This window comes from Thalassophryne amazonica, chromosome 3 (genome assembly GCF_902500255.1).
Source record: "Thalassophryne amazonica chromosome 3, fThaAma1.1, whole genome shotgun sequence".
Taxonomy (NCBI): Eukaryota; Metazoa; Chordata; class Actinopteri; order Batrachoidiformes; family Batrachoididae; genus Thalassophryne; species Thalassophryne amazonica.
Genome location: NC_047105.1, coordinates 125,437,582 through 125,460,251, shown reverse-complemented (window position 1 = coordinate 125,460,251; position 22,670 = coordinate 125,437,582). Strand labels below are relative to the sequence as shown.

The 22,670-nt window shown below is 42.2% G+C and overlaps 1 protein-coding gene across 2 annotated transcripts in view; it reads right to left on the bottom strand.

Annotated features, from left to right (window-relative positions):
* Positions 1-5,425: 5,425 nt before the first annotated feature.
* txnrd3 (thioredoxin reductase 3) overlaps positions 5,426-22,670 on the bottom strand; it is a 46,299-nt gene continuing 29,054 nt past the window's right edge. The window contains exons 9-17 of one of the 2 annotated variants that reach the window (XM_034167418.1): positions 21,756-21,981; positions 19,461-19,553; positions 19,014-19,090; positions 15,696-15,852; positions 10,960-11,067; positions 10,644-10,739; positions 8,333-8,467; positions 6,167-6,262; positions 5,426-6,069 (exon numbers count right to left, since the gene is read on the bottom strand). In XM_034167418.1, coding sequence (XP_034023309.1) covers positions 6,200-6,262; positions 8,333-8,467; positions 10,644-10,739; positions 10,960-11,067; positions 15,696-15,852; positions 19,014-19,090; positions 19,461-19,553; positions 21,756-21,981 — 955 coding nt within the window. In that variant the 3' untranslated portion in view covers positions 5,426-6,069; positions 6,167-6,199. Of the gene's footprint in view, positions 6,263-8,332; positions 8,468-10,643; positions 10,740-10,959; positions 11,068-15,695; positions 15,853-19,013; positions 19,091-19,460; positions 19,554-21,755; positions 21,982-22,670 lie in introns of both variants that reach the window. The other variant, XM_034167417.1, reaches the window with a different exon arrangement.

Here is a 22,670-nt window from a genome sequence, read left to right as displayed (position 1 = left end):
ATCTGAATTCAAAGAATTTGCATGTTTTTACAAAGTGACTTACCACAATACTTGTCAATTAATTTAATAGTTAAGCAATTGATTAATCATCGCAACGATTTGCTATTTATAATCTTCACCTTCTAACTGTAACCATAACGTGTGTTCAAATGTTAACCATGACACCCCCCAAAGGACTCACCCCCTTTCACCCCACATTTTGTGCCCTATGTCACAAAATTAATTTGTGCCCCCATTAGGAAAAACACCCCATTTTCGTACTGAAACATTTGGTGACTCGAGGCAGTATTTAGCACAGCTCTCAAAATCAGAGATGCTGTGTTAAAACTGGCCAATTCCTAAATGGCTCAGGTATTAAACCCCTTAAATTATAGCTGAAAGTCAACAATACTCAGAGTATAGAGGCAAAAAAAAAAAAAACCCTCCGACTACTTGTGATCTGACAGTACACTTGCCATTTACACAATGAATCACAAAACCACAACGTACTCATGTTCCAGAGTGTGGGTAGTGTACAGTTTAAAAGAAGAAGCGTGAAACACTGTATTGTGACATTTGTTTTTAATGAGATTACACAAGACAAAGTCAAAACTTTCAAGATGTGGAAACTGTAGATCCTCAAACCACCTGTTGAACATTTCAAGTTATAGGATTTGATCGAAGTGTGTGAAAGTCTTTTATTCTGTCCCAAGGACTTTGAGAGGAACGTACTATGATTTGAACCACATCACAATACCAAAACCACAGTTCATGCGGAACTGTGAGGGAGGTGTGCTGTCGCTCTGCGAGTGAATCAGTTAGAAACCAGCTGTGACGTTTCCACCACTGTATGCAACAAGAGGCCTACAGTCCCGCCTTTAATGCAGCTGTTAGGGTCATCTTGTTCAGAATTTCAGTGCATTCTTTCAGACTTGCTCAGACATTTTTTTTTTCTGTTCATTTCAGATCATCTCTGAAAATCAAGGATTCTGGATTGTGCAGCACTTCTCTTTGTAAGCTTCCGTCACAGCTTTCGAGCCGCGTTTGGCATCAGTGTCCTGTCCAACTCAACTGTGACGGCATGTCAACGCTCTGAGACGGAATCATGACAATCCTGTATAAATACATTTCTACTCTGGCAGCTGTGTGTACTCATTCACTATTAAAGTAGAACTTCCAGAGTTACTTTGTTGTGTTGCTGGTGTTCTAAAGTGCGTTTCCCCGGGTGCTGGCCGAGCTTTGGATCCTGTGTGGTTCCAAGAGTCTTGTATTTTGGCACGGTGTATAGTTTCTTATACTATCTTTAATCTTTTGCAAACAGATTTGGGGGAGGTGATGGTCTAGTGGTTAAGCATCAGCTAGAGACCAGAGGATCCTCTGTTCAAATCCCAGCCTGAATGGAAAAGCACTAAGGGTCCTTGGGCAAGGTCCTTAATCCCCTAGTTGACTTCAGGGTGAATGTGAGGCATTGATGTGTAAAGTACTTTGAGTATCTGAACACTATAGCACTATATGAATGTAGTCCATTTAAATAGTTTCAGAGGAGCAACCTGACGAGATTAAAATTTTTCACCTGATGTTTGGTAGTTTAGATTCATTCATATGCTCAATACAAAAGTACCCCAAGTAACAATTAGCCACTTAGAAGTTCACAAAAGTAATATACCTGTAATTTCAAAGAGGCTGCTGATTTTGTGAATGCAAACCTGTGACCAGTGAAAACCCAAAGAAGAAAAAAATCCACAATTTGTTCAATAAAAGTCACATTTAATTATATGTATTAATACATCAAGTGTGCAGAGCTGCAGAAAGTGTTTTGACTGTTTTTAAGTAAGGTCACTGCTGATGTCTGGCCTGAACTTTAACTAGTGATCTCTCATTGATAAAAGTGGGAAAATTTAGGAAATGACAACTCCAGGATGCTGGGATCAATTTTTCCTGAAAATCAGCTCAGTTTCAAAGTCTTAGAATTCACCACCAACCTGACTTTAGCGTACACCAAACCACCTACACACACAGGTAACCTTAAGCCCCGGGCACACGGCACTAATGAGGGACTCCGAAGCCAAAATGAAATCTGGACCCACGTTGGCATCGTTTAACCGCTGCCCATCTTTGTTCCTGCAGCTAGCGTTTTGCTGGATTTTCAAACTGTTGAAAAATGTGAACAAATCCTGACAACTTCAATTAATCCGTATTTCATTTTGCTTTCTGTCTTGACAGTTCTTCGTTGTTTGCATAGTTCCCGTAACGTTAGCATTTCGTTTGACTGTCATCCTACGTCTTGCACGACCGTTGACGTTATCTGAATGGATCAATGACTAAAGATCGAATGAGCCGAACGTAACATCCTCCTATTGCTGATGACTCGAACCATGTGTGGGACAAAAAGCAATGTTGTCATAAAAGACAATAGCGGCAAGAACGTTTTACCAACTACTTTAACTATTGACACAGTGTTAAGACAACCAGACCCCGCACCTGCAGGATCTGTGGACACGAGCACAGGGCTGGCTGAGCTCGGTCTCATACCCGCTGTCAGTCAAGTCATGAAAATTCAGTAAGGTACAGTAGTGTTCAGAATAATAGTGCTATGTGACTAAAAAGACTAATCCAGGTTTTGAGTATATTTCTTATTGTTACATGGTAAACAAGGTACCAGTAGATTCTCACAAATCCAACAAGACCAAGCATTCATGATATGCACACTCCTAAGGCTATGAAATTGGGCTATTAGTTAAAAAAGTAGAAAAGGGGGTTTTCACAATAATAGTGTGGCATTCAGTCAGTGAGTTCGTCAATTTTGTGGAACAAACAGGTGTGAATCAGGTGTCCCCTATTTAAGGATGAAGCCAGCACCTGTTGAACATACTTGTCTCTTTGAAAGCCTGAGGAAAATGGGACGTTCAAGACATTGTTCATAACAGCGTAGTTTGATTAAAAAGTTGTTTGGAGAAGGGAAAACTTATACACAGGTGCAAAAAAATAGAGGCCGTTCATCTACAATGATCACCAGTGCTTTAAAATGGACAAAAAACCCAGAGACGTGTGGAAGAAAAAAGAAAACCACCATCAAAATGGATAGAAGAATAACCAGAATGGCAAAGGTTCACCCATTGATCAGCTCTAGGATGATCAAAGACAGTCTGGAGTTACCTGTAAGTGCTGTGACGGTTAGAAGACACCTGTGTGAAGCTAATTTATTTGCAAGAATCCCCCGCAAAGTCCCTCTGTTAAATAAAAGACGTGCAGAAGAGGTTCCAATTTGCCAAAGAACACATCAACTGGCCTAAAGAGAAATGGAGAAATATTTTGTGGACTGATGAGTAAAATTTTCTTTTTGGGCCCAAGGGCCACAGACAGTTTGTGAGACGACCCCCAAACTCTGAATTCAAGCCACAGTTCACAGTGAAGCATGGTGGTACAAGCATCATGATATGGGCATGTTTCTCCTACTATGGTGTTGGGCCTATATATCGCATACCAGGTATCATGGATCAGTTCCCTTACCAAAAAAATAGCACTTATGGGTGATTCTTTAACTACGGGCACTATTGGCCTTGTAAATGTAATTTCCACCACACCATTGCCTTACCTTGTGGTGGAAATTAGTGTGGGACTACATTGTTTAAAAAAAAAAAAAAAAAAGCAGTTGTATGACACTGTATATCCCAATTATGTTTTGATTATTTTACTGATATTTTCAGATATTTTAAAACATTAGAAAAACGTTTCTTTACCATTCATTTTTATCATTGAAGATCAAAAGTCTGGGTGTGGGACAAGCACAAAACGGCAATATTTGCATATGATGCTGAAAAAAGGTGAAAAAGCCAGACTACTAGAACAAATTTCTTAACACACGTTCATTGTAAAGATAACTATAAAAGTGTGAAATTTCCCTTTTTGTTTTTCATACAATATGATCCAAGGGAATAAGTGTCCGTAGTCTAAGAATCACCCGTATATAGCGCCAAATCACAACAAACAGTTGCCCCAAGGCACTTTATAGTGTAAGGCAATGGTGTGGTGGAAATTACATTTACAAGGCCAATAGTGCCCGTAGTTAAGGAATCACCCATAAAAAGTAAACTAGAAGTATACTTGAAACATACTTGCATATACTACTTTTTGGTAAGGGTTTGGATATGTCAAAATACCTGAAGAGGTCATGTTGCCTTATGCTGAAGAGGACATGCCCTTGAAACGGGTGTTTCAACAAGTCAATGACCCCAAGCACACTAGTAAACGAGCAAAATCTTGGTTCCAAACCAACAAAATTAATGTTTTGGAGTGGCCTGTCCAATCCCTGGACCTAAATCCAATTGAGAACCTGTGGGGTGATGTCAAAAAAAAAAAGAAAAAAAAAAAGCTGTTTCTGAAGCAAAACCAAGAAATGTGAATGAATTGTGGAATGTTGTTAAAGAACCTTGGAGTGGAATAACAGCTGAAAGGTGCCACAAGTTGGTTGACTCCATGCCTCGCAGATGTGAAGAAATCATGAAAAACTGTGGTTATACAACTAAATACTAGTTTGGTGATTCACAGGATTGCTGAAAAAGCAGTTTGAACATAATACGTAGTTTTGAGTTTGTAGCGTCAACAGCAGATGCTACCATTATTGTGAACACCCCCTTTTCTATTTTTTTTTTTACTGATAGCTCAATTTCAATTGCTCTTAGCCTTAAGAGTGTGCATATCATGAACGCTTGGTCTTGTTGGATTTGTAAGAATCTACTGGTACCTTGTTTCCCATGTAACAATAAGAAATACTCAAAACCTGGATTAATCTTTTTAGTCACATAGCACTATTATTCTGAACACTACTGTACATCTATTATACATTCCAATTCTAAGGTAGAACTCTACCAGTGTATACATAAACATCCAAAAATAAATAAATAAATATATATATATATAGATATATATATAGATATATATATAGATATATATATAGATATATATATAGATATAGAGAGAGAGAGAGAGAGAGGAGCCACTTAGGTGCCTGGTCTTGAGAACTAGGGATGGTAGGTTTTCATGAATGTTTCATTTTGATTTAGTTTAAAATGTCAAGGTCGACAGTCGCTTTGTTTTTCTTTCGTTAGTTTTGGTTTCGTTCCTTTTTGTGCTCTTGATTCACAGGCTTTTCTATGATGGGAGAAGTGCAGGATCATTCGTCCACCTTTTCTCGACAAGTTGTGACCTTACAATGACAGACGTACGGCAGAGTGTGGTGGCACATTTCAGAAGAAATAACATTCCACAGTACTTTATCACCATTATTCCAGTCAGACAACTGAAGAGCAGCTCACTTCAGAATGAAATCTCACTTCCTCTTGTATTCTATTTTATTGTACTAAAACCTTAGAGTCAGGTGTACTGCTTGAAGTACCACTTCCAGTACTTGAAAAAGTTTTCCTTAAGTACAAAAGTCTGACAATTGCAGTTGCATTAATCCTTTATTAAGTCTTGACAGAATTAACCAGTGGTTTGAAACAAACACCATTTATAGTAACGACTGTACGTCTGACAGAACACCAACACCACGCAGACAGGAAACCATACAAAGCAAAAAAAAGAACCTTAATATAGACAATTCAGTACAAACTGTTTTATGAATATATTTTAAAAAGACATTCAGGAAAATTCAAGTTGTGTTTTGAGTTGTAGTTCAGCAAACCAAACGTTTGGTGATGAGTAGATGTTTAACTCATGCACTCAATGGATGAATCTGTGGCTCCTGAATCAGAACCCCGAGCCCTGCACCCATTCAAACCCTGGCTGTGAACCAGGTTAAATCCAGAATTGGGGGGGGTCCTTCGGCCTGGGGAAATATAAGTTTGATGGTAGGGGGTTGGACGAAAGCATCAGGTCACCATCAGGTGCGTCTGCAGAGCACATCGATCCTCAACCACCCAGCATGTTGGGTTACGGGTGAGGACGTCACAAACAGCCCAAAAACCACACACGCACGCACTGTGCGCAGTGCGAGTGTGTGTGCTGGTGCTCCTCTAACAGACACACCGGTAGAGTCCAGGAGAAAAAGCAGCAGAGTAATCCCGCTGTTCAGCAGACTGCCCACACGCCAAACAACCTCAGAGCCAACTTCACCCAGTCACCTCTCAACTCCCACGGACCTCACCGAGTCAGGACCCGTGAGCCAGAGGCGGCTGGACTCAGACCAGAGGGCGGTCCGCTAAACCAGCAGGGTTTAACCTCAGCAACCCGCCTGGGCCATGTCTGCACCGGAGCTCTTTGTCACCTCCAGAGTGGTGAAGACCTGAATGCACCAGAGAGGGAAAGCAAAGAAAATATCAATGTCCAAAAATCACATGGGGTTTTTTTTTTTTTTCAAGCCACAATGCTCATTTTAATAGACCAATAATATTGTATAATTTATTTAAAAACATACAAACTTCTCAGACTTATCATGATGCAAAAACAAGTCAATATGAGCTGCTGAATGTCCGTTAAAAAAAAACAAAAGCATTATTTTAAATGTTTGAGTATGCACATAAACTTTATATAGTGCCTTTTACAGACAGGGGTCACAAAGCGCTTTACAAGGTAAAACAATAAAAATACAGTAAAACACTCAGTACTAAAAGATTATTGGCCATGAAAAGCCTGTTTAAGAAGTAGAGTCTTTAGTTGCTTTTTGAACATCTCAGAGTGCACGCATACTGAAAGGCAAAATTTAAGACACCTCACGTCCTTTTATGCTATAAAGAAGCAAATGATGCTCAGAGAGCAGAGTGATGGTTTTTAAGACCTCGTCCACGGCAGACACATCTCATGCAGTCTGATCAAAACAATGTCTGGCACAGCAAGTCACTCGGACAGCGTTAATTAACCACGTGAGCGAGCAGGAAACACGAGGCAAAGCTACTGACTTCTGATCGCCCGTTTGGAGACATTTGTGTGTAGCAGAGGGGCAATCCGTTGGCACAGTCAATAACATAAATGCGTCGATTTAAACAACGTGCAGACTTGTCACAAGAAGGGAGTTTAACTGCACTCAGTCAGTGCATGAACTCCACAGACGCGCTGAAGCACAAAACCTCACTGGCACGCATCTCAAGTGTGGGAGGGACGGACACCCAAACCTGACGTCTGGCACTAATCTCAGTACTGGAGACATTAAAACAAATATATACAAGTTGACAGTTGCTATTCCCAGAAGAGCTAGCCCCCCCCAACACTGTGTGCAAATTTAATAATGAGTTCACATTACTGTGATGTGAAACATGTTTTACACCTCCATGAGATGATGTTCAGACTGAAGGCTCTGAAGCACATTTAAGTGGGGAAAGAACAAATGAAAGAAAGTCAACCCCACAGAACATAAGTGACAGCAGAAACAAAGAACCAGAGTGTTCTGAGAGCACAGTATCCCCCGCTGGAAAACGCTGCTTTGGTTCAGTGCTCGCTGCATTCCGATGACATTTCAAGGTACGATGGCTGATTTCAGAACACAGACACCAACTCCTGAAACTGGCAGTGTCCAAGTTTGTTAATCAAATGCCACAACTCTGCCAAAATTTGTCAATCTTGTACAATATTACAATATGCGCAATACCAACCTACACCAAGTTTCAGGAAATTCCTCCTAAAAAATGTGAGTTGATTTCAGAAAGCTAATTGTAATGGTGTTTTTTTTGGTCCAATTATGATGTCTGTTTTGTCACTGTTAAGTTTGAGAAAGTTGTGATTCATCCAGGTTTTGATCTCTGTAAGGCAGTGAGTGAGAGTGGACTGTGTTGTGGTGTTTATGGATTTTGTGGAGATGTACATTTGTATATCGTCAGCGTAACAGTGAAAGTGGAGACCATGTCGGTGGATGATGACACCAAGGAGAAGGATGGAGATAATGAACAGGAGAGGGCCAAGCACCAAACCCTGTGGGACACCTTGTAGCAGAGGAGGAGGAGCAGTTTATATGGACGTATTGTTGCTGGTTTGTGAGGTACGACTTAAGCCAGGCCAGAGCAGTTCCAGTGATGTTATACCGCTTTTGAGAGGAAGGGACAGACAACACCCCCCCCGCTCTCTCTTTTGGGGAGATTTATAGTCTGCTTAAAAAATAAATTACCATTTCACACTGGGTTATTGTTTTTATAATGTCTAAGTGATTTTTTTTTTAAAGAAACAAAAAAACTGAGTATTGAAACAAGAGTATAAAGAAGAAGAAAGTGACAAATTTTTAAAGTGTAATGTGGGTAAATAAGCTACATTAATGAATAAAACTAATGGTTAAATGATGTGAAAATAATTGTGAGATTAAAAAAGACAGATTAAATTGATAAAAACCAAAAATGGTTCGGTGAAGCCCTGTGTGTGGTATTTTTACCTCAGCACAAGTGGGGTGAATGCCGATGGTGCCATCCAGCTGCTCTTTGGTGGCGCCACATTTCATGGCGGCACCGAAGCCCTGCGTCACCTCACCAGCATTTGGACCAAGGTAGTGGAAGCCAATTACTCTGTCCTGCAGTATGACAACACCAGACACAAAAATAGCAACACTGCTGCCTACAAACATCATGTGGACTGTGGTTTTCATAACCATTTGCTTTGGTGTAGGCATCAAAAATTATGACTAGTTTTTCCTCAGTAATCACACAACTTAAGCTACTGAAAGAGCCTAAAATGCTAACATCGTTAGCATCCTAAATAAAAATAAAAAGAAACTCCACACTATAATTTCACTCAACACAGGGATGCACAAACATGTTAAATTATCAGACTTAACCACACAACAAGCCACATTATTACAGATAACTGATCAAATAGTCAAAAGGACAGACAGCGGTCCAAGTCTGAGCTCTCATCTCAGCAAGCTGTCACTCAAATAGGCCACACCCCTAATTATGCATAACAGTCTTAAAACATCTTAAACTAGGAGAAAAATAAATAATCACCCTCATACAATCGTCATAAAGGGAAAATCTATAGAAACCCAACGCGACCTTTTTCCTGTAAATGTTTGTTTCTGGTCTAAAGTTGGACATTTTTGCACAGGCTTCTGTGGGAACCTGCTCGTTTCGGGAGTCAGCATCAAGCAGCCAGTCAAGAAACTGCAAAAGTTATTCTACCACGACTGTCACATTTGGGATCAAATTTTAGTGCTCGATTTCACCAGAATTATCAAAACAGTTAATCAGTGCTCCTGAAATTCTACCATACAAGGAATTTATTTTAGTTTAGATAAACTACCCACACTTTCAACATGCACACAATTATTAGGAGCACAAAAAGCAGCTCAGAACCTGACTAGTGTGAAACCTTTACACCTTTGAAACGTAATGGTCAAAAGGTAATTTCCTTACAACAAGCATGAGTAAACAGGCGTATATCAGTCATTAAAATTATCAGACCTTGCACTTTGCGAAAAGTCAACAGAACAAGAGTCAGAAGGATTTATCATTAGAGGAAAATAATGTGCACAAGTAAGCATGAACTATTATTACCTCCGCCAAGGAGGTTATGTTCTCGGTTGAGCCTGCCCGCCCAAAAAGTTTTGAATGGATTTTGATGAAATTTTGTGGAGTGGTTGGAAATGATAAGAGGAACAAGTGATTAAATTTGAGTGGTGATCCGGCTCACAATCCGGATCCAGGAAATTTTTTTAAAGGATTCTTCATCATTGCGGGATAGGGGGAATTTTGACATTCTAGTTTCTAACTCCACAAAAACAAGGCAGAAAGGCTTGAAAAAAATTAGGGTGTAACAGTCAAATGTTCTATCAAAGTTTGGTGATGATCGGATCTGGATTCCGGATCTGGTGATCCAGAATATGCAAAAATATAGGGAAAATAGAAAATGTGTCAGTGTGAGGTGACAAATGAAGCTGGAGATGCACAACTAACACCAAATTGTAGCTGAATCTGTACTGATTCAGTAAGGTGTCATCAGATTTGATGTAGCTTCAAATGCTATGGAGTTAGATCCAGAAGAAAACCGCCATTACCGAAAAATCGTTTTTATACAATAACTTTTGAACTAATAAAGACATAAAAGTGATTCCATGTTCTAGTGGTATGTTTTCATGGTCAAGGATGTCAAATAAAGGAAAAAAGTGTATGTATCAGTTTTAGTTGTAACACTGAACTGTTGCATAGATCACTGTGCCAAGGAGGGAATCTCTTTAGGGTCAGTGACCCTATGACCTTGTGTGACACATGCAACACTTAAAAAAAATAGTTCTTTTTCAGAATTTACTGTTATTTATTTAGGGAAGTGTTTTAGAAATGTTAAAAAAATATATATTTGCAGTTTAGTTGATAATAAATTGAATTTTGTCTTATTTTTTTTTGTCTATAAGCACATGCAATATCATTATCAGTGCTCAGATGACAGTAGCTTCTGGGAAAGGTGCAAGTTGCAATAAACTTATGTCAAGTGCTAAGGATACATGCTATCCAGTCACAGCAGATGAAACTTTTTTTTTTTTTTTTTTTTTTTTTTACTACTGAGCAAACATCGTTAGACTTTTTTAGGTTCAGTGATTCCACGGCATGGCCTTGGCGGAGGTTTGCACTCTCCGAGTGCTTCTAGTTAAACATTTAGTGGCAGTAACGTCACGACTTTCAGAGTGAAGCTCACTGCGGTGTGTGTGAATCTTGATCAGCTTCTGGAACAGAAGCCAAAAAAATCAAACTTACACTGTCCAGTTTATTGCAGATGATCTTGGCATAGCATTGGTTGTTGTCACGGCTAGGAACAGTGAACTCCAGAGGCCAGAACAGACTGTGGAACACCTGACCATAGAGAGAAAACAGATAGCCTTTTTATATGGAAGATTGTCATGAGTACAAACTTTGTTTTGATGCAAACCCTCCAATGAGAATAAACCTCATTTCTGACTGACCAGGTGCAACATTTTAGCTGTTCCACCTACATGTTCATGTCTGGTTGGAGGACTGAAGCTATAACCCACTGGTTAAGTGTACAGGAAACAGGTCACCAGCTTAAACTCACAACGATGTTGTCCTGCCCGTAAATCTCCAAAGCTCTTTCCTCTGAGAGTCCACAGGAGCCATATTCCAGCGGGGTGAACACAGTGGTGGGCACGTTGATGTAGTCACACTGCAAACAGAATTAAATACAGTTTATGTGCCATCATCTCTCGGACTACCGGGGACAACTGAATGTGTTTTAATTAAGCAGTGATCCATGTGTTGAACGCTTCAAGAATGTAAAAAGTTAGACTTCACCTATCAGGTGCGACACTTGCAGGGAACTAACAAATCACATGCAAAACATTTTTTTGTACAAATACACATGGATGCATACAAAACAAGGCAACGTGTGGCTGAATATCCCCCACCAGTTGTGAGAAGCACCAGCAAGGATTTCTACCATTTAGGGTGTGTGATAAATATAATCGCCAATAATATTGGGATTGTTGTTTCAACAGCGGTGTGCAATCCGAGTTATAAAGTATTTAAATGAGCTCACCAAAAGAACGCCCCCCCCCCCCAAAAAAAACAAACATATCGAAAGTCCATGCATTCACTGGATCACAGGTGTGTGCAGCAGACATCCCCAATTTATAACAGCTGTGTTGCCAGACTGGGCAGTTTCCCACCAAATGGGGTAGGTTTGAATTTTATTTTGGGGGAGGGGGTGTAAAAATAATTCTGTGGTTCCCAAACCAGAACCCCTCTACTTCTGTCCATAAAGGTAATGAACAGAACCGGTGACAAAGGGCAGCCCTGGCGGAGGCCAACGTGCACTGAAAACAGGTTTGACTTACTACCGGCAATGCAAACCAAGCTCCTGCTTCGGTCATACAGGGACCGGATAGCCCTTAGCAAAGGACCCGAAACCCCGTACTCCCGGAGCACCCCCCCACAGGGTGCCACGAGAGACACGGACGAACGCCTTCTCCAGATCCATAAAGCACATGTGGACTGGTTGGGCGAACTCCCATGAACCCTCAAGCACCTGATGGAGGATGTAAAGCTGGTCCACTGTGCCACAACCAGGACAAAAACCACACTGCTCCTCCTGAATCTGAGGTTCAACTATCGGTCGAATTCTCCTCTCCAGTACTCTGGAATAGACCTTACCGGGGAGGCTGAGGAGTGTGATCCCCCTATAGTTGGAACACACCCTCCGGTCTGCTAATCCAGAGGCACTGTCCACAACCGCCATGCGATGTTGCAGATGCATGTCAACCAAGACAGTCCCACAACATCCAGAGACTTAAGGTACTCAGGACAGATTTCATCCACCCGAGGAACCTTGCCACCAAGGAGCTTTCTAACCACCTCGGTGACTTCGGCCTGGGTAATGGATGAGTCCGCCTCTGAGTCCCCAGTCTCTGCTTCCTCTTCGGAAGACATGACGATAGGATTGAGGAGATCCTCAAAGTATTCCTTCCACCGCCCGAAAACATCCCCAGTCAGGGTCAACAGCTCCCCACCCACACTACAGACAGTGTTGGCGGAGAGCTGCTTCCGCCTCCTGAGGCATCGGACAGTTTACCAGAATTTCTTCGAGGCTGACCGATAGTCCTCCATGGCCTTCCCAAACTCCTCCCAGACCCGAGTTTTTGCCTCTGCGACCGCACAGGCTGCAGCATGCTTGGCCTGCTGGTACCTGTCAGCTGCCTCCGGGTTCCTACTTAACAAAGACAAGTAGGACTCCTTCAGCTTCGGGAATTGCTGCCGCGACAGGCACCAGAGACCTTGCGACCACAGCTACAAGTGGCCGCATCGACAATGGAGGTGGAGAACATGGTCCACTCAGACTCCATGCCTCTAACCTCCCCCGGGATCTGGGAGAAGCCCTCCCGCAGGTGGGAGTTGAAAACCTCGCTGACAGAGGGTTCCGCCAGTTGTTCCCAGCAGACGCTCACGATACGTTTGGGCCTGCCAGGTCTGACCGGCTTCCTCCCCTCCCAGGGGATCCAACTCACCATCAGGTGGTGATCGGTTGACAGCACAGCCCCTCTTCACCCGAATGTCCTAGACACGTGGCCGAAGGTCAGATGATACAACTACAAAGTTGATCAACCTCCAACTCAGGGTGTCCTGGTGCCACATGTACACCCTTGTGCTCGATCATGGTGTTCATGATGGACAAACTGTGGCTAGCACAGAAGTCCAACAACTGAACACCACTCAGGTTCAGATCAGGGAGGCCGTGCTTCCTGATCACCCCACTCCAGGTCTCACTGTCGCCGCCCACGTGGGCATTGAATTCCCCCAGGAGAACAATGGAGTCCCCAGTTGGAGAATTATCTAGTACCCCTCCCAGGGTCTCCAAGAAGGTCGGGTACTCTGCACTGCCGCTTGGCCCATAGGTCAAGACAACAGTGAGAGACCTGTCCCCGACCCGAAGGCGTAGGGACACAACCCTCTCATTCACTGAGGTGAACTCCAACACATGGCGACTGAGCAGTGCCACACCAGCTTGCTGCCTCTCTCCGCGGGCAATGCCAGAGAAGGAGCGCCCAGTCCCTCTCCAGGAGTTGGGTACCAGAGCCCAAGCTATGCGTGGAGGTGAGCCTGACTCTAGTCAGTACCTCTCAACCTCGCGCACAAGCTCAGGCTCCTTCCCCCCCAGTGAGGTGACATTCCACATCCAAACAGCCAGAGGCTGTGAGCGCGGACTGGGCCGCCGGCAACCTGCCCTCGACTGCCACCCAGTCCTCTCTGCACCTGACCACCATAGCCTCCTCTGCAGGTGGTAAACCCACAGGAGGGCGGGCCCACATCGCTCTTTCAGGCTGAGCCCGGCCCCACGGGCTAAGGGCCAACCACCAGGTGCTTGTGCACGAGCCCCAACCCCAGGCCTGGCTCCAGGGTGGGGTCCCGGCTCCGCCATATCGGGCAATGTCTCGGTCCTTGATATCGCACTGTTCATAGGAGAATCATCTCTGCTGTTTGCGGACGATGTGGTCTATTGGCTTCATCAAATCAGGACCTTCAGTGCACACTGGGGCAGTTTGCAGAGTGCGAAGTGTCCGAGGTGGAAATCAGCACCTCCAAATCCGAGGCCATGGTTCTCAACCGGAAAAATGTGCCTTGCTCTCTTCAGGTAGGTGGAGTGTCCTTGCCTCAAGTGGAGGAGTTCAAGTATCTCGGGGTCTTGTTCACGAATGAGGGACGGATGGAGCGTGAGATTGAAAGATGGATCGGTGCAGCATCTGCAGTGATGCGGTCACTGTATTGGACAGTCGTGAAGAGAGAGCCGAGTAGGGGGGCAAAGCTCTCGATTTACCGATCAATCTACGTTCCGACCCTCACCTATGGTCATGAGATTTGACTCATGACTGAAAGAACAAGATGGCAAGTACATGCTGCTGAGATGAGCTTCCTCCGCAGGGTGGCTGGGCGCTTCCTTAGAGATAGGGTGAGGAGCTTGAAGTCGAGCCGTTGCTCCTCCACGTCGAAAGGAGCCAGCTGAGGTGGCTTGGGCATCTTTTCCGGATGCCCCCTGGACTCCTCACACATTGGGAGGAGGCCCTGGGTAAGACCCAGGACGTGCTGGAGGGACTACGTCTCTCAGCTGTCTTGGGAACGCCTCCAGGTTCCCCCAGAGGAACTGGGGGAGGTGTGTGGGGATTGGAAGGTCTGGGCGGCTTTGCTTGAGCTGCTGCCCCCGTGACCCACCCCTGGATGAAGCAGAAGAAAATGGATGGATTGATAGATGGAGTGTAAAAATAGAATTTAAAAACTGTGCCAACCTTTGAGAAAACTGGAAAGCTTTGTGGTCAATTTTATCCAACATGGCAGATGTCACTAGTTGTACTAAACCCTGCTTAACCCAAGAAATCTAGTTATACCTAATTTTTTTGGGGGGGGGGGGGGGGGTGTAATTAAAAAATGACCATATTTCCTTGGGGAAACACTGGAGAATTCTGCAGAATTTAGGTTTACATAAGTGCCCATCTTGTCAGTTCTGTTCACAGACCTGTGACTTCATTGGAGAATCCATCTGAAGTCTTTCAGATGACCATGTGTTTAGTGCCCCACATTAAATGTGGCCATATTTCAAGAGAAGACACTTGGAAATCTGCACACAATTTAGATGGACAGCTGACAACTCTGAATGTGGTGAGGGATTTCTTCAACAATCAGAACATAGTCTTAAGCAACAACTAATATTAATGAGCCACCATTACCTAGCTATATGTACACATCACACTTTGACAAGCAGTCATATGTCAGACAACAGCAAGGACACTGACATCTGATATTTCTGCTCAGATTAGAGTAGCCATACTTATGAAAAATAGAAACCATGAATGCAGAAACTGTTTGGTACAAATATGTTTGGACAACTGAATAACTGCAGTGGTGCGGCAGCAGCTGTTAAGGTTACTAATGTCAAACACTTGCATTCTCAAAAGGCCCTGGTTTGTGCAGTTTTATGGTTCCAGAGCACACGTGTGTGAACAGATACACCTGAACAGTGGGGAGGTAGCACAGAGTGAGGGTGCTGACTTACAGAAAGCAAGTGCAAGATGCTTTGCTGAAGCGCAACTTTAGAGTTCTGTCATCTTGTTACAATAAGAGTATAAGAATCTTCAAGGCCATTATGAAACAGGTACAAGACAAAGCGCTACAGCGGACCACCTCTGTCCAGTTAATGGGAAGCACCATGTGTTTGTAAAGATATAAGATGAAGTTCACTTTGTAAAGCAACCATAAGTTGCCTGTCCACGGTACCATCCTCTACTGGAAAACATGAGGTCTGTGCACCTTCATTTTTGAGCCTCCATAGAGACGACGCGCCAACATCTTGCCAGCCTGAATGGCCACAGGTGTCAGCTCCCACTTGCCATCCAGAATATCACCAATGGCATAGATATGCGGGACATTTGTCTGCTCCTCATCATTTACTGGAATTTTGCCATTCCTGAAAGACAAAGCAAAGTTAGAAGGACCAACTTAAACACAAAATAACCTCTTACATTAAAATGAAATGCAATTACAATCTGTGGAGAAATGACTAAACACCAAAACAAAATGGTCAATTGCCTTTTATAATTTATTACAATGTGAACATTAGCTATAGAGCAACATGCAGCAAGCAAACAAAAATGTTCTCATTTCCTTCTGTGAAGCAGGGGGATGAGAGTCCCAAACATATTTCGGATTTGGTTCACGGCACCAGACTGTGGCAACCCACTGCTTGTAGTGGTTGGATTGTATCCAATTCTAATTAGGATGGGTTAAATGCAGAGGACAAATTTCATTGTATACATGTAAAATGACAGGCTCTATTCTAAAACTGTTGCATTTTCATTTCTTCTTATGAAAAGAAATTAGATAATGTATCTGTAGTTATGTTTATTATAGATGTAACATCTCGTCAATCCAATTTCAGGTTCAGATGCCCTGCATGCACTGACATGCAGTGTTTTCGAATAGGTTGCACAATGCTCATGACTTTCAGCAAGTGGCACAAAATTTATGTGTACCAGAAATCTTGAACGTTTCAAAATTTTTCTTTGCGCACTGGCATGCAGCCACGGAGTTTACAACAGTTTATGATGCATTTACTCGTTGGTACACAAGATTGCATGTCAGTGCGGGGATCAAATTGGTGCAAGTGAGGTGGCTTTATTCTGCTCTGCAGTGGCTTCTTATAGGTTTTAATGCAAAAGGTGGAAAAAGCTGAGCGTTCTCTTCTGCAGGAGGATGATTATTTCAGTAAGCTTACAACCTCATGATTAACCACTGCTGCAGTTTTCTAATGGAGCCATCATACTGTAGAAAGTCTGACCTTTTATTCAAACAGGCCAGACCAACAGTATTTTAAAAGGACTGCTTTTCAATAGTCTTGCCCCCCCCAAAAAAACATCAGGACCTCACCATCCAATATCCATGGATTTATAAGAAAGCATCGAGCTAAGCTGAGTAAAATCATGCAAGTTTATTATTATTAACAGCGAAAGTTTCAAATGATTGTGAATGTGGGGCAGATGTGCAGCATGGAAAAAAGTGTTTTCACTTTGTGTCAACCATGTATTTTTAACGTATTTACAATTATATTATATACTTTTATATAATGGCTGAGTGGATCCTTGTCATTTGATTGGTGCTTTGCATGTCATGTGACATGGATTATTCATCCCATTTGTGTTGCATTGCATTTAGAGTGCAATCTGGTTCCATACTTTTGCTACCATTGCACTCTGCACATGCACACAAAAATTCACTGCGCTGTAAGCCGTCTTGAGGCTGTTAGCAGGATATTGGAATGAAAAGCTGGACTAATATCTGACGTGATTTTGTACAGTTTTTAAATGGAAGTACGATGGACTCCCATTTAAAGTTTGTGTTGGACTTTTGCAGTAGTGAACCACCAAAATGTAAGTCTCTTTTCCGTTTATAAATGAATAAAATATCAAATGACAAGGACCTTTAACTGTTATATTAAAAAAATGAATGTTTACATTCTTTCAATGATACGAGTATTTCATGTGGTGAAAGCTGGCACATACCATTCAATGAGGCCACCCCTCCAAACCACAACATGGATTTATAAAAAACGCAAATGCACTTCAGTTCAGCAAAATACCGTATTTTCCGGACTACAAGTCGCACAAGCCACGTTATCCATTATAAAGAAAAATAAACCATAAATAAGTCGCACTGGACTATAAGTCATATGGACATACAGGTATGTTAACTTGACATGAAAAGTTCAGATGATAATATTGTGACGGCTAACGTTTTCGGATACACATTTCACCAGTTGCAACTTGTAATCTGTAGTATGATTTTCTTTTTGGTGGCATTTTTTTCAGGCCTTCTCCGTTGTCTTGTTATCAGTAATGTTGAAATTTTTATTTTTCTATGGTAGTCAGAAGTCGCAGGAACAGTCACACAAGCCTTGAGCGCCCTCTCGTGAGCGGCATTTTACCTACGGATATGTTTGTATTTTGCGGAAAACCTTGCGAGCCGAACCATAACCTGCACTATCGCTGAACGATTCTTTTCTAACATATTACCCCCATATTACCAGCACCTACCTGCGCAGCTCATGACCTCCCATGGTGTCAGAACCAGCTCCTTCAAATTGCAGACACTAATCCTCTGCAGTCGCTCACCCAGTGCTCCCATGCAGCTCTCAGCGTCAACTTAAACACTGCTCACACTGATATCCAAGGGTTGAAGCTGTTTTGTTAGCCTTCCCAGACTAACAGCAAGCACCGTGTTCATCTGCTTCACAATCATTGTCTGGGTGAGGAATACGTGTCCAATGTTCTGTTCTCTGATTGGTTATCACGACCAGCGTGACCTATAGGGCAGCTGCCATACTATAGTGCCCATGATGCATTGGATTTCATTTCCATTTCCGGTGGCCATTTTAAAACAGAGTGTCACGTAAAATTGTTTATTACGGTAATTCATTGAGAATCTTTCGGTATATTTTTCATTTATAAATCGCTCTGGAGTATAGGTTGCGCCCCCGGCCAAAACGTAAAAAAAAAGTGCGACTTATAGTCCGAAAAATACGGTACATAAACTCAATAACCCTAGCACACAGCAGCGGGCAAAATAACGATTAAATATCAAATTAACTGGGTCAGCAGTTGGTTTTACATAAATCACTGATTTTCCACACTATACAGGACATGTTGGTGAACCACTAACAATGAGGTTTTAATGAAATGGTACAGTCAGACTGCAGCATTTCACTCGTGCACTTTAAGCTTGCCTTAATCTTATTTCCTGTGCCATCAAGCGCAGAGTCAGACAAAAATGTAAAAGCTCAGCCTCTCATACCATGACAAACCAGGACACTCTTATAGCAGTACTTTTCAGTTTTTGTCATTTTATAAAGCTTTCGTATACAGTGCCTTAAGTGTATGGGGGGGTTGGGGGGGAGAGAGACTGGCATTTTGTATTAGAGACTGCGCCTCCTCTCAGCTTCATCCGATATCTTCTCACCCTGAGGCACAGAGCTGCTAGACAGCAACAGTGCTGAGTCACCGTGACTGCTGCATGCAGCGTTCAAGCTGCTAAATGACTCTAAACCTACTGGGAGGGAGCGCCCAGTGAACTCACTTGGCGTTGACTTTAACCCCTGCCTTGTCCAAAGCGATCTTGTCTGTGCACGCGTCTCGGCCCACAGCGATCAGCACCTGAGGAAGAAACAGCTTCATTCAATTTACTGATCAGTGTTCAGTCCTCATATTATTCATACAAAACAACAACTTGAAGTTTAAAGGTAAACTAGAGGGCGCTGCAGCACACTGACAAGTGTTAAATCATTAATTGCCAGCAGACCATCTTACAGTTTGGCTTCAATACTTTGTGCACACTAGACAGACTTTACACGTTTTCAAACCTGGAACAAAACCTGGCATTTTACTTGTGATTTTCAACAATTTGTTCACACTGAATAAATTTACCCATAAAAAACACAATCAGCGAAAACTGCAACAGTTACTGCACAACACAGACACCAGTGAACAGCTGAGTAAAGGACAAACTGGACAGAGCTGCACATACAGTGTTGTACTCTCCCTCGATGATCTCATCTGTGTCTGTGAACTTTGCCATCACCTTCAACCTGCCAGGAGTGCCCGCTTCCAGCTGCTCTATCTGACAAATGGAGACAGAGCAGTAAGGAGAAGAAAAAAGCAACCTCTGCTCACGTCTTATGTGAAATACACAACCTGTTACCCGTGGGGATCCACGGGCTGTAGATTGGGTAGTGTTTATAAAATAGGTAGCTGGCATTCTTCAAGGGTGGTAATAAACTAAGCGATGATTTGGAACAGCATGTCAGTCCAGAATGTTTTTAAAACTTTAAATCTCAACAATTTTCAGAAGAGGAAATCAAACCGTTTATTTCCTGTTAATTATGTAAATTTAAGGTTAATTTACTGTCTTATTGTATTTGTAAACTGTTTAGGTTGTTATATACACACACACACTATTATATGGCTACAATGGCTATATAATGTCTTACCTTATTCGCCCAACCGTGATCGTGTATTTGACGTTTTGTGTATCTAAACTCCCTCTGACTGATATGTGAAAATATCAGACCGGAAATCAGCCAAACAGTTACCATGACAAATCGGTCCAGATCACGTATCAGATTTGTGACAGTTTACAATTTTCACAGGGCAAAATGAAAAGTGAAGAAATTATGAGCAACAAAGAGGACAATTCTCAGAGTGAATTTTATTATACTAATGATTTTGAATTGGGGGAATTAATAGCAAATGAGCTTAAAGTGGACATGCAAAATGAAAATGGAGCTCCGAACATCCATATAATAAATAATTAACCTCGCTTGCTCGCTCTGTACAGGAATACCAGACCTCTGTTTTTGTATGGACTGAGCACAAAAATTTTTTTTATTTTTTTTTAAATGGACCACAGTGGAAATACAGTGGCTTGCAAAAGTATTCAGCCCCTTGGTATTTCATGCATTTTAATTGCGTGAAATGCATGTTTGAAGCCCGGTTGGTGTAGAAAAATACAAACCCTCCAATTATGAGATAACAGTAACGTGATTGTGATGAAGCACAGTTTGTTCACTCCTCACTAAAGAAATTATCTTCGTACTGGTAGCTCATTTTACAAGTGAAAACTCTATTTCTGTTGAAATTTGCTAAATCCCCAACCATGTGAAAGCATGCATGAAACGCACACATTCACCAACACAGAAACTGTACCTCAGTATCCATGAGGGAGTATTCCAAAGGGAATCAATAAAGTTCTACCTAATCTAACTGTTGCCATGACAATCACATGCACTGGACAACCACCTTAGATTTTACTTATTAAATAAAATTAAGTACATAATAGAACTAGAAATACATGGATCGCACAAGAAAGTGAAAACACTTATTTCCAGTGTGGTCCATTATGATTTCACCTGTTCAGTAGAAATCAGACAGAAAACATTCAGCTTCGACTCATCTTGCACCAGTTGTTGCAAGATGAGAATTGACATTACTGCCCGAGCATCATTTAATCAAATCTATGATCTGAATGTACACGTAACTGTTTTAGTTTCAATAAATGTAGTGAGCTCATGATTTGGGTGCTCAAGTGCCTGATTTGTGGAAATTAAATACCTATTTTGTGAAAATGTATGTAAAAGGTAAAAATATTATGGTCTAATTAAGTTAATTCCAGAGTTATTTGATACATTTAGAGTGTAGATTGTTACACATTGTGCAACAAGTAACATTCTATCATAAGAAGAACTTGGTGTTAGAGATTTTATCATGTCTCTTAAGTAACATTCAGATAAGACTGAAGTTGCAAGAAATGGCTTGCATTTCTAACTGAAAGTCAACATGCTAGAGCAGGGGTGGCCAAGTTCGGTCCTCGAGAGCCACCTTCCTGACACTCTTAGTTGTCTCCCTGCTCCAACACACCTGAATCCAGTGAAAGGCTCATTAAAAGTCTGCTAACGAGTCTCAATGGATTCAGGTGTGTTGCAGCAGGGAGACAATTAAGTGTCAGGAATGTGGCTCTCGAGGACCGAACTTGGCCACCCCTGTGCTAGAGTCTCCTACCTCAGGTGGTAACTACAGAGAGAGACAATTGTTTGTGTGTATTGCATCCTTATGAAAATTTTTGGGATTAATTTTCAAAACCTTTATTTTGAAGTCATCACTATTACACAAGATGGAACATTCTCACCTGCCAGCTTCGACAAAGATGAGTCACTCTGCATTATACAAATGCCCATCTCTAATGTGTTCACGGGGGAGATATAGGAAAAACAAATAAATTATATACAAGTGGTCAGAGATAGTGAACAGATTAGTCAACATTTACCTTTAGCGGGATGCATCTGTGTAGGAATTTGATGCCGTGCTCTTCCATGTGTTGCCCAGCGCGGTTAGCCATGTCTTGGTCAAAACCCCTCAAGAGAATGGACCGAACCATGATGGTGACATCAAGACCCAGTCCGGCCAGGAAACCACCACATTCCAGAGAAACATAAGAAGCCCCAATCAACAAAGTCTTTCCCGGACAGTACGGCAATGAGAACAGGTCATCACTGGGGGGAAGAAGCACAACATGACAGCATTTAAGGGTCTGCCTGCAGAACCCACATCTTGTGTTTAAGAACAGATTTGGGGGGAGATTAAATGAATAGACCATTGTTACATTCTCAGTGTGTAAATTCCCACGTGATGAAGTTGTGAGCTCCCACCTCTACTGTCAGCATGGGGGTGGGCGGGGGGTGCGACTTGCCTATTCATCCAAAACAAGTACGAGTAGCGGCTCTCGCAGTTTATTCCACAGAGTGCTGTTGTACGATCCAAAAAAAAAAAAAAACAAAAAAAAAAAACCACAACAGGATGAAACTGCTTAATCCAGTTTGGCTCCTAACAGGCTGGTTCATGAAGTGCAGACTTGGCAACCCACCTCAAAACGAAAGTAAACTGCGCTCTCGGCCAGAGGTTCAGCTGCTTTCAATGCGCGTTTTACTGTTTCTAAACGCTTGAAAAATATTGAGTTGGTGTTTTCTTTTCATGAGAACTGGAACAGTTCACTTTATTGTTGTTGATGAATGGAACATTTCCTTTTTAGAACATTCACAGCACTTCCTGATGGGAAAGTCCACTGTTTTGCTGGGTTTCCTCTCAAACACAGCTATTATTTGTGCAAAGCATGTTTGAATCAAGACATTAAATGTAGTTCCACACAAGCTGTTTTTACTGTTGTAATACTGAATGGTTTTTA